The sequence below is a fragment of the Dermacentor andersoni genome, chromosome 10 (genome assembly GCF_023375885.2).
Source record: "Dermacentor andersoni chromosome 10, qqDerAnde1_hic_scaffold, whole genome shotgun sequence".
NCBI lineage: Eukaryota > Metazoa > Arthropoda > Arachnida > Ixodida > Ixodidae > Dermacentor > Dermacentor andersoni.
This window is the reverse complement of record NC_092823.1, coordinates 50,361,555-50,373,861: the sequence shown is the minus strand read 5'-3', so window position 1 is coordinate 50,373,861 and position 12,307 is coordinate 50,361,555. Positions and strand designations below refer to the sequence as shown.

The following is a 12,307-nucleotide window of genomic DNA, read 5'->3' as shown; positions in this document are numbered from 1 at the left end:
ATTGCTATCGAAAAAAAAGGAATAAAAAAGTCGAAATGCAAGGGCATCAAGGAAAAAATATGTAACGTTTGACAATGGAACGAATAAGAAATCCAAATATTGCAAACACTTCGCATTAACAGAATTGCATCATCTTGCTCGCCTCCAATTTCAGCGTGCAGTAAGGAGGAATAAAAGTTTGCCAACTGTAGAATTGTGGGATAGATAGCATGCAAGACTACGCCACGCTAGAAAGCGCCAGTGTGTACTTTCTGGAACTCCACGACCTCTCCTCTGCTCAGCTTAGGGTACGGGGGTGGATAGGACCTCCTTCCTAGCGTGTAATTAAAGATTGCAGCGTATCTCTTTCAGCACGCCTTCGTTTGTGCAGTCCGCGGCTCGTGAATCCGTTGGGATAGCCCGGGCAATTTGCTCATCGGGCAGCGGTGCCCGCTGCTAGATTAACCCCCAGGGACTCATGTCCAAGGCCGCTGACAATGCATATTGTGAAAGGATTTTTGTGGCGTCCACACGGGCAGAAGGTGCGCGCATTTGGCGTTGCGTATACCCCTGATTTTCCCCAAGGTGTTCGGTAGGCCATTCATCCGAATATTGAGCAGCAACCGTATCTGTGCAATTTGTATATTTTCTCTCCCAAGGTGTCAAACGCCTAATCACTGTTTGACCCGTCAGGAAGTCGCCGGACGTAGTTGCGTTTCGTTCATCATAAATTGGTATGTTTTGAACGATTTAGCACCGCGTCTTAGGAAACAATATACAATGCCCCGTTCACGTCCAGTTCGAGGATAGTACTCATTTGGCGTGTGCTGAGGCTTTCAGTTACTTCTTTTATTCTTTATTATTTATTATTAACACCTCAAAGGCCCCGGTGTGGGGTATGGCATATGAGGGATATGTGGATTAAATGGCAGCCTTGAAATGATGTGGATTGGAATGGCACACGGTGTAGGCGGAAAGTTCATTCCAGTCCCGGGCAGTCTGCACAAAAAAGGAATGAAGGTGCGCAGTATTTCGAGTAGGGGAAAGGTACACAGTTTTTTCGTGACGTAATCGGCAAGATTGACGGGGCTCTGGAATGATAGCTGAAGTACTTGGAGCTGAATAATCAAATTTTTGATAAAGACACAATCTAAAAGCATGACGCCATATATATAGATGGGAAATTCCTGCTCTCAATTTTAGCTAAGACACACTATTGTGGTATGAATAATCAGAATAAATAAAACTAGCTGCACAATTTTGAACTGCTTCCAGAGTATTAGAAGGAACTGTCTGGTGTGGTTCCCAAACAGAGCATGCACATTATACCTTAGGTCTGACGAAAGTTAGGTAAGTTAGTATTTGTAAGGATGGTGGTACAAAACGCAAGTTGCGGCGGAAGTAACCAAGGATGCGATGGGGTTCGCTCGTGATGTTCGTAATATGAGAAGACCAGGAAAGGTTACTTTAAAAGTGAAAGGCCAAGGTAATTACATGACTCCACAGATGACATTTCCCAGTTGCAGAGACCGTATTTAGGAGTGTGGTGATTGCTGCTTGTCTTCTGCAGCCGTAGAATGTCCTGGGTGGACAGATTAGGCCGGAAACAGAACATAGCGTTTGCTAGCCTAACATGAAGCCGAACATGAAGTTGAAGTTGAAGCCGAACATGAAGTTTAGAATAACCCCACACTGCCCCGTCTTCTGGTTTTTTTTGTGCTCGTCTAATTTGTGCATGTGGCTACATAAACTATCAGCACGATAAGTGAGCGCCCCGCAATGCAGTGAGGCAGTTATACACCGGTTGCCGCAAGCGTTCATCTTCTGCACGTCTATATGTATTTTCCTGCCACCCCATTCCTTTATGATAACGTCTGAATCAATAAACATCGGAAAAACTGCGACGACCAGCGTTCTATTATAGCGAACCAGAAGCGTGCACAGCAGCATTTTAGACCGGCCAGGTGGTGGCGCCATCTACCAGAATTTTGCAATATCATGAAATTCCTAATGGGCAGGCACGCGACACTCTTTTGAGCACATCTCTTATTCCATCACTGTGCCGCTCCCTTCTTGGTTTTCTTCGTTTCTTTTCATTGTATATGCCTCTGTAAGGAAGGTGGGCTAGCCTTGAGTGATGGTATACTTTCTTTCATCTATGGTTCCCTGGTGTGCGGGGCAAGCTATCTGAGTATTAAGCTGCACTTTATAGAAACTTTCACATTTATAAACAGATAATATTGATAGATTTACCCGTGAGCAAACCTGTTGAAGCAGTGATGATTTAAAAAATAATTTAACGTTCAGTGACTGAACAAAGAATACGTCACAATTTCCATCAGCGCGACGTTGGGTAGGTGCGCTTCGTTGCATTGTCAATTCGGAAGGTCAACTAGCGACTGAAAAGAGCATTGTGCTTTTCTCCAATGTTAGGAAAAGGTGCCATCTATCCTTTGCGAATGAACCTAAATTTTTCAGCCCCTCATCAGGCAGCACTAAACGCACTACCAAGTCTCTTGGGCGCCATCACAAGTGTTAAAACAGCCTTTCTCTACCTCAGTACAACGAAGCAATGACCCGTCATGCTTCAGGAACCTGACTTCATTTACTGTTTTTCACTAAAAATGTCGCTCTGAAACAGAGTACGAAGCTAGATGTCCAGGTTATATAATTTTACTGCTCGAAGTCACATTGATAAATGTCACGTAATCTGAAACGCAGTACGTGTTTGCCAAGTTCGTCTGTGCTAGCAGTGCAATAATATTTCACCATCTGGAATGATCAGGATAATATGAATCCGAGAAATCACCCTACTCTGTATGGAGTTGAGCTTGGGCAAGCTTCAGATAACAGCCATGATGATTAGCTAGAAGCAGGCAGGATCTACACATGACCGAAGCGCAGCGCGTTAATTAGAGTCGGTGCAATAATTTTTTATTTTCCATGTTGTACTACGTGTTAGCTGTGCTCTTTCTGAACAAAGCACGTTGTCTTTTGTTGTTTCCGTGGTGGAAAACCATGTAAAAATGGCGCAAACAAACGTTTGCTTCGTTCAAGCATTGTCAGCTATTCTTCCCCTTATCAAGCATGCATGCGGAATTCATTACATGCATACTTATTTTCAGGCGTACCTCTCTAATCGCCGTACCTCACTTTATTAAGCAAGCCCCGTGAAAGATGCGAGCATTAACTGTAAATGTAGTTCGCGTTTTGAGGTTGCTAGTCCTTTCCGTACGACCGTTCTCACGTTCTTGAGATTGTCAAATAACAGGAGAGGCAGCAAAATGAACGTGATATATTTTTGTTACATGCGCAGGGTGCCCCAGCTGCCAATGGGGAAGCAATGGCCAAAGTACACCGCCGACAACCCCGTTTCCGTGCTCATGGACAACGACAATATCACGGACGTCGTGGGTTTCCGCAAAAATTTCTGCAATGCCTGGAGGTCGCGAAATTAGCAATGTATTCGAGATTGAAGCGTCACGTATTATCAAAGTTTTCTACTGTAGATAAACAAAACATTATGTATTTTTTGTACCCTACACCACCTGCGTTCCGCAATTTGAAATAGATTACATTTACTGTTACATCAGACATAAAAGCATCTCGACGCAGTAACACGACTGTAAATACCATTTTTGTTAGCCTGCGAATGTAAGTATATTTTACAGCAGGGCAGTCTGACTAAAAAATGGCAGTGGCTTAGCTCGGCTGTGCCAGGATATACGTAGCGAAAGCTAAGGCATAGCATGGTTAGCTTTGGTTAATCTTGATTCCAAGTGCAGGTTAGTTTGGCTGTCTAGCTATGTTGCGGCGTTTAGCCAGGCGTTCGGCGCGCTGTTCGTCTTTTCCTGGGCGATTCGTTTCCTTTTCATCTCGTTCCGATGTCGATTCCAGGCCTCCTCCTGCTTATCAGAATTGTCGCCTTCCATACTGCCACCTCAACTGTGTTTCCGGCGCACGCGAGCTCTCATTTTCAATCCTCCGACATGTTATCAGGCATGCGACGCAGCTGGCGAAGCAAGCGGAGGCGAGCGCAACGACGAGGAACGCGGTGTGACGTCATACCAAACGGCGGCGGTTAAAAGGCGCGAGGCTGCGCAGCGGCGGAACACCTGTGGCTCGATGCTACTAGTGGCGCATGCGCAGTAGTTACTAGGGAACGAGAGAGAAAGGAATATTCGCGGCGAGGCGCGCGTTGTGACGTCATGTGCCTCCACGGAGCACCGCCACAGCAAAATCGCAAGTTCGCGGCCAGTAAAGCTTTCCTTTAAAAATATCTATAATTTTTGTCTTGCAGCGTCACGATACAGCCGATATCTGATCATGCATCGTGAAGTTTAGTGCACTTGTGGAGCGTACATTTCGCATTTAGAAGTGTAACAGCAAGCATCGGTCACATTGAAATTCTGCCAAGCGCAAAGTTAACTGGTCAATATAGCTGCTCTGGTTTCGCTGGCTTTGCGGCAACCTAAGGGATGGGCATGCAGGCAAACAAAGGAGAGAATCCAAGTGTTTTATTAAACCATGTAGACCATAAAGAAAGCAAACGTTTGTCAAAGACGACATAAGAAGCGAAGTTTCGTTTGCGACTTATAGCAAGTTGTGATAGTGGTTAATCTTCGCGCTAACAGGCTTACACAAGGATAGTATTCTCCCAATGGATAGATCGTGCGCAGAACTGCAAGGAACGTTTGCGGACCATACGTTATATAACCAATTCATATTCTCAATTTGAGCTCTAGGGGCTAATGTTATACGCATAGAGAATGCTTTTCCTCGACAGAATACAGCTTTTCTCCAAGGTATTGCACTATTTAGCAAGGACAGCGATGACGGTTATTTTATGGCGCCTCGTCACCATTGTATCCAAAGGGACCGTCACATGTAAGCAGAATTTATTTCATCAGCTAAAGAGCAATGTAGTATATACTAGAAGTTCCTTACGCGCATAACGCAGGATCTGGCGACATGCGCTACGACACAAAAGCACAAGAGGGTGCCTAATAAAAAAATATTCTCTAATGTAACAAGACACACTTCACTATGACTGAAGAGACAGGTGTCAAGATGACAATCAAGTTGACACCAGGCGATGCTGAAAACCACGGCAACCAGCCGACCCACGAACTGATAAGCGAGGCTCGGCTCGCTCACACCTCCGTTACCCGTGGGCTCCCCACTGATCTTCTACAGCGAGACATACTACACACTCTAAAAAAAGTTTGCACCCTTCGGAGTGAAAACCTGCCACACAAAATCGTCATCCGCCTTGATGCGTTTCCTTTCTTTAACGCTGGAGCCCGGTACTTTCCAGTAGCGCACGGCATGCGCGTTATAAGCATGACATAGCATTCTCGACAGGAAAGTAGCGGGCGCAGCATTTTCAAGAAAGGAAACTCATCAAGGCAGATGACGATTATTGTTGTGTGGCAGATATGCACCACAAAGGGTGCAAACTTTTTTTGGAGTGCAGAAACGACGCTGCCTCCGGAAACGCCAAAAATATTGCCTTCTGGCTACGATGCCTGATTCAGAATCGAAGTTGGCAATTTTACGGTACCAAAACCACAATCTCATTATGTAGCACGCATTGTGGCGACTCCAGAATAATTTTACCTCCTAGGTTTTTTTTTTTTTTTTTTTTGCCGTGCATTCAATGCACATTGAAGCAGATTCTTGCATGTCGGTCCCTTTCAAAATGCAGCAGCGCTCGCTTGGGTTCGATCCTGCTACTTCTGACTTGAAGGCGCCCTAAAGAGAAAAATGATTTCTTCAGCATATGTAAATTACTTTTCTACGACATTAAAAACACCATTCTCATCACAATAAGGCTCTTGGCAAGCTATAGAAACCACAGGAACGAAAGAAGGGTGGCCACACCTCCTTGCAGTTCCCGCACCTGGTCACTGTGACGTCATGGATTTTGATAACATCTTCTAGGGCCGACTTACTTATACAGCGGTACAGATTGCCAACATTGTGTTCTAAAGAAACCATATAGTAAACATAAGTTTCGGGAAACTTTACTCAGCGAACGCAGCCCAAATTTGAAAACATACTTTGGAGTTCCTGACCTCACACTGACGTACCGGCATCGGGGTTTCGGCGTGAAATTCAAATACTGATATTTCGACTTTCATTTTCTCACCTCATAAACTATTATTTTGAAATGACTGCCTGCACGGTTTTCAAAGAATCCTTTATTAGTCTAAACTCATTTGCTGTTTCGCTTTAGTGCAACTTTAACAGCGCCACGCCATAATGGTTAAGCCACCACGGCAGTTCCACCCTGATCCATACGACGTTATTCCCAAAGGACTATATATACCGTAGGGTAGACGTTGCAAAAAGTAAAAGTCACAGCAAGGCCTGAGTAGAATAGACCTATACAGACAACATTATCGCCATATGACAGAAGTGAAAGGGAAGTAATTCCGCCAACTGACCGCGATCACCTCTGCAAATGAAATATGTCTGCACATGGGTGGCGGCCCCGAGTGTCCGTCACCTCCTGTAGTGGTGCGAAGGGCTAAACACATTCTGTGAAAAACAACCTGCCTAAAGTGGTGACGAAATTAGAGGACAGGGACAGGCCGCGCGGTGGCATCAAAGGGAGACAGGTTTTAATGGATCTGCGCGCATGGAACTTTCTAAGTAAGCCGGCATTAGCCTTTCTCCCATCCAATTACCGTTGTCCCCAGATAGACTCCCAACCTTTATTTCAACATATACTCTCTGTCTGTCTCTGTAAGATATGGACATAATAAAAAAGGGCCTACCATAGGCTCTTTTTCAGCGTTTTTTTTTACACATAACACCAAGCAACTCGCACGTATATTGGTTCTCTTATGGCATTTGCGCACATGCAATGGAAAATATTTAAAAAGACTCGCGGGAAACATCACTTGGAGCATAACTGAAAACAATAGAGTACCTTACAGTGTGCCACCGTCTCCTCCTACTGAAGTTAAACAGACTTAATATTGATCTCTATATACTTACCTTGATTGAATGCTTTCTGAGTAATCGAACACGGTACGTATCTCTCATTTTCTTTTATCTTCTCATATGCCGCAATACTCAGATCTTGGGCCTTTGTTGTTTACTATCTATATTAGTAATCGAACGAACGAGTCAACATCTAACAGCCTGCCTTTTGATGATGACTGTTATCATAAAATAACCAAGCGAGGCAGTTCACTCTCACCTCAGTCAGACCTTGTCGACATCTCTTCATGGTGTAATCAATTGTTATTGAAACTAACAAAGTAATAAATGTAAAATTATGACAATTTCTCGCCGAAGTGCTGTTTCTACGTCTTCCTACCAAATTAACACTGTTCTTTCCACCCTCATGACCTATAAATATTTAAGCGTTCACATTGCCGATAACTTGCCGCGGCGAACACGCATCGAATATGTGACCAATTCAACTAACTGAACAATTGGCTTTCTACTTCACAATTCTCGCAGTCGCGCTTCCCTAAAACTTACATGGTATAAAACACTCGGAAAGTGAAAACAAGAGTATGCTTACATTATTACTCGAAGTTATTCAAAACCGTGCCGCTAGTTTTTTTTTTTTTCTTATTGCCACGTAGTAGCGACAGTGAAGAAGGCAGAAGCAAAACTATGAATGAGGAAACTAACTTTTTGTTGGGCGAACCTGTGCCCACAAAAATGGGCTGCAGTCAAAGCACAATAATACCGGCGGACGCAGTCGGCGATCGTTGCAATCTGATCAGCGGGTCAAGTGCGTCGGCTTCTACATATCATTCGTCGACAATTTGAGTGTAATCGGTGGGTCCCGCGCGGTTTCAGAAACCACTCCACAATTTCCGTTGCCCATGCAATGTGATAATACGAAGTCCGGCGAGGACATACACAAGAGATAGAAACGAAAAAAAACGGAGTTAAGCAAGGGGCCCGCTTCTTGTTATTCATGTCATAACGGGCCAACAAAAAGACACCAAGGACAACACAGGGGAAACAACTCGTACGTAATAATTGAAATAATGAAACTATAGATTAATGGCAATGGAAGTGGATGAAAAAACAACTTGCCGCAGGTGAGGAACGATCCTACGTCTTCGCATTACGCGTGCTATGCTGTACCAATTGAGCTACCGCGGCGTTTTCCATCCACTTCCTGGGGTATTCATGTGTTACTTATAGAACTAACCCTGGGAGTATTAGCCAACGCCACAACACACGAAACTTGGTGATTGATGTGGAACATCCTTTCTGCCGCAGGCGTCAAGAGTACGCGATCTTTGTGGGTAGCCTTGCTATGATACCCACTTAACAAGGTCTGCCATTAGCATAGCGACAAAAGGACGATAGCTTGATTACAAAAAAAAACGACATCGATGAGAGGACTAAGGCCCTCTTCCGATAATGTCATTATCACAATGACATGACGAATATGAATTTATGACGCTGGTATAACGACGACCGCGTGATGACACTGTAATGAAGACGACTGCATGAAGATGATGGCATGGCGCCGACTGTTTCAAAAACACTTTGGGACGACGAAGGCGTGATGAATACGGTACGCAAGACGACAAGCGGATGACGAAGCTCGAATGATGATGATTGAACCACTACCGCCGCATGACGACGACAGTATGACAGCGAATGCATGACGATGACTGTCCGGTGTTCCTGCTATTGACCTCTGATGAATATTTGGTGTCGCGGCGTCAAAGCCACTGCGAAAGCCCGGACGTGTAAAATATGCCAAGCTGTCCATAACCGTTGAAAAACGACAACGAGGCCGCAACAAGAAAAATACGTTAGCCTTTGTGCGCGCATTCTGGCCTCCTTCCCCACTGCGCGCACGACGCCCTGATGTCTGAGTGGGCTTACCATTGCCGTCTTTTTTCAGCGAGCGAGACGGTGAAGCTTCGTCCGTGCATTCGCTATTTCTCCTCCTCGGTGAAGGAGATGCTGACGTTGTGGGTGTGTGCGCGTCAGTGTGTTTGCCTCAGCTGCGCTAATGACCGATAGAAAATTCGTGGGACTGACATGTGGGACAGACAGACAGACAGACAGACAGACAGACAGACAGACAGACAGACAGACAGACAGACAGACAGACAGACAGACAGACAGACAGACAGACAGACAGACAGACAGACAGACAGACAGACAGACAGACAGACAGACGGACGGACGGACGGACGGACGGACGGACGGACGGACGGACGGACGGACGGACGGACGGACGGACGGACGGACGGACGGACAGACAGACAGACAGACAGATAGATAGGCTCATAACGTGAAAGTAGGCAAAGAATGCTAATCGCAATAAAAAAGATTAGCGTGCCATTGACCTTGACGAGTTTGTGTCATCAAAGAGCATGTAGGCTAGCAACCTTCCTTCGAGCGTACTTTATCTTCTAAATTGTTTCATTGATTCTTTCAATTAAGAAAAACCAAAACTCCTGAACCGTGTGTATAAAACGGCTACATATTGTGTCAATACAACAGAATGTGCTGCTGCACCGACATCTTAACGCCCGCAATGCGTTCTCAGATGTGGCAAGGATTCAAAGCAGAAAATATTTACTTTAGCTGTAGGTGATGTTGATTGACGGATATGTCTATAACAGCAAACATGCTGTGCTACTCGACAATTATAGATCCCAAACACACGTGCCATGAAATATCGACCTTTATTTTCTTTTCTTAGCCAAACAAAAGCATGGGGCAGCAAGTGATGTTGCTTCTGCTTGTCCGATATACCCCTCTGCTATCGGTCGCAGAAGCGCCGACACATCACTCTTTAAGTGGCACGAGGCCGCTATCCTTCTGAGATTCCCGACCCTTCACCTTGAGTTTCTCTTCAGTCGCTTCGCAAGTAGCGAAGCAGCAGCCCTCACACGAGGTAAAGGTAAGCGCAGTGAAAGTGCATTGGAGTTTGGTGCGCTTACTCATAATGCACGTTTCTGGACTATATAAAAGAAAGCCTGCATTGTAGAAATCATATTAGAGGTGCATTGCTTTTTTGTATAAAAATATTGAGTACTTATGCCGTAACAGCTGTTGAACAGATCGATTACGCTGTGAGCCTCAATGCAGGGGTCCAAGAAAGTTGACTATGCTGTAAGTTAAATGTCTTTAGGAGTAAGCCCGTGGGGTATTCTGACCAGCTTTGTAATATTCCTTATACCAGCGTCGTTTTCTAGAACGAGCACGTGAACCAATTCCAGTAGTATGAATGACAATCAGGAAAAGAAGCAGAATAAGGTTTTGTAGTTCGCGACAATAGTATGTTTAAAGGTAACATGAGGCAAAGTGTTCATGACTGAAGTTGCTGCGACGCTTTGGGTGAATTTCATTTGAGTGCGTAAGAATCCAGCTCACTGGCTCAAAACTGAATGTTGAAGCGACATGCGGCCAAAGGAACGTTGGTTTTTCACTAACCGACATTGACACAAGATACATATACAGAAATTTTTGTTTGATAACCTTACCAGATGGGACTTTAAACCGGCGTAAACTTCAGCCTCGATCTATGCAGTATTTTAGCCTAGTTTGGTTGAATGTTGGTAAAACGAAGTAAAGCAAGAAAGTGTTAGTTTTCTTGCAGTATTTGTATGTTCTGTACAAATTTTTTTGCTATGGCTTTGGAAAGTACTGAATGGTATGTGGCAAACGTCATTTGTTAAATTGGAGTGAAACAGAGGAGAGAGAAGCAGTTGGGCGAGCACCTCACTACCATGCAAAAGCTAGGTCCCAGGATGTACTAGTTAGAAGGAGTATATATCCTTGGTCTCGATATCCACCAGTCCTCAAAAGGATCAAAGTGGCTAAGCAAAATCAAGATCACATAACGCTCCACCCTATATCTCACACAAACTATTGGCATTAAAATTTAAGGAGCATGAAGATAGCCAGCCCGTAGCATTGTTTGGTATATACTTCTACCAAGCATGCTCTATCCGGCTAAGTTATTACCTGACGGGCAAGCAATGACACCAGATCGACATCATTATTCGAAGAAAGATGAGTGCCGATCCCAGCTCTCTCCCACATTACCCACCAGCTCATTCCAAAGGACATGTCCAGTTGAACACCATAGTGGTATTTACAAACCAACGAGCGCGTGATACTAAATGTAACACTGCACAGTTGCTGCTAAAACGGATGACTATTTCATCAAGACATCAATGTGTCTGAACTAGATAAATTACCCCCACCCCACTCACTTGGAAGAAGTACACTTGCGCTACACAGAACCGATCGCTCAGCTGCGAGAACAAATCTATCTATCTATCTATCTATCTATCTATCTATCTATCTATCTATCTATCTATCTATCTATCTATCTATCTATCTATCTATCTATCTATCTATCTATCTATCTATCTATCTATCTATCTATCTATCTATCTATCTATCTATCTATCTATCTATCTATCTATCTATCTATCTATCTATCTATCTATCTATCTATCTATCTATCTATCTATCTATCTATCTATCTATCTATCTATCTATCTATCTATCTATCTATCTATCTATCTATCTATCTATCTATCTATCTATCTATCTATCTATCTATCTATCTATCTATCTAGCACCAAGGGCCGACCCAGTTGGCCAAGTTGTCTGCGACCTTCTGCTAGGAGGTATGTATCTGATTGTGGTCCATGGAAATTGTGCTTGTGGTGCTAGGAAGGGAGCCTGGAAATTCAAAGGATCAAGCCGTTTCTACAGCACGTACTCTTCTGAATTGAACTAATAAAATTCCTGAAACTAAAATGGGTCAGAAAAATTGAAAAGTACAATTTAAACACAGCCTAGAGACATAATAGCATCAGATCGTAACTTCACTATACCAGAAAACATAATCTTGTTACTCGGAAATTCACACGCACACCCCTTTTCTAGCGTTTCTACCATCCATAGAGCGGTGCGGCCCATTCCGTTCCTTGCAACAACACCATCCATAGGCCACTCGCCTCTGCGCATCCACAAGAAAGCTGCGGTTGCCGGCAAGCGTGACAGGCCGTGAGGGATCTTTGAATGCTGTCACGTTCCACTCCCAAAAGAAAAGTTTAAGCGCCCTCCAAATATTTTCCGTGCGAAAATAACATGTACCCATTATAAATAGCGAATCTACAACGCCAATTAACTCAGTCATTGTCACATTGTCAGCATTAGTTTTCATATGACTTATCAGGAGTGCCTAGTTTTTCTTTCCCTTGGGTTGCGTCGGTGCCTGCAATCGAATCAACTATGAAACGCCGAAGACACCTTCTAAAGATGTATAAGATTTCACTTGTACCCTTGTCAGCTTCTTCTATATTGT

The 12,307-nt window shown here is 44.1% G+C and overlaps 1 protein-coding gene across 1 annotated transcript in view; it reads left to right on the top strand.

The window, feature by feature from the left end:
- LOC126543740 (uncharacterized) overlaps positions 1 to 12,307 on the top strand; it is a 45,646-nt gene that overhangs the window by 24,957 nt on the left and 8,382 nt on the right. The window contains exons 4-5 of the mRNA XM_072284680.1: positions 3,296 to 3,424; positions 9,756 to 9,883. Coding sequence (XP_072140781.1) covers positions 3,296 to 3,424; positions 9,756 to 9,883 — 257 coding nt within the window. The remainder of the gene's footprint in view (positions 1 to 3,295; positions 3,425 to 9,755; positions 9,884 to 12,307) is intronic.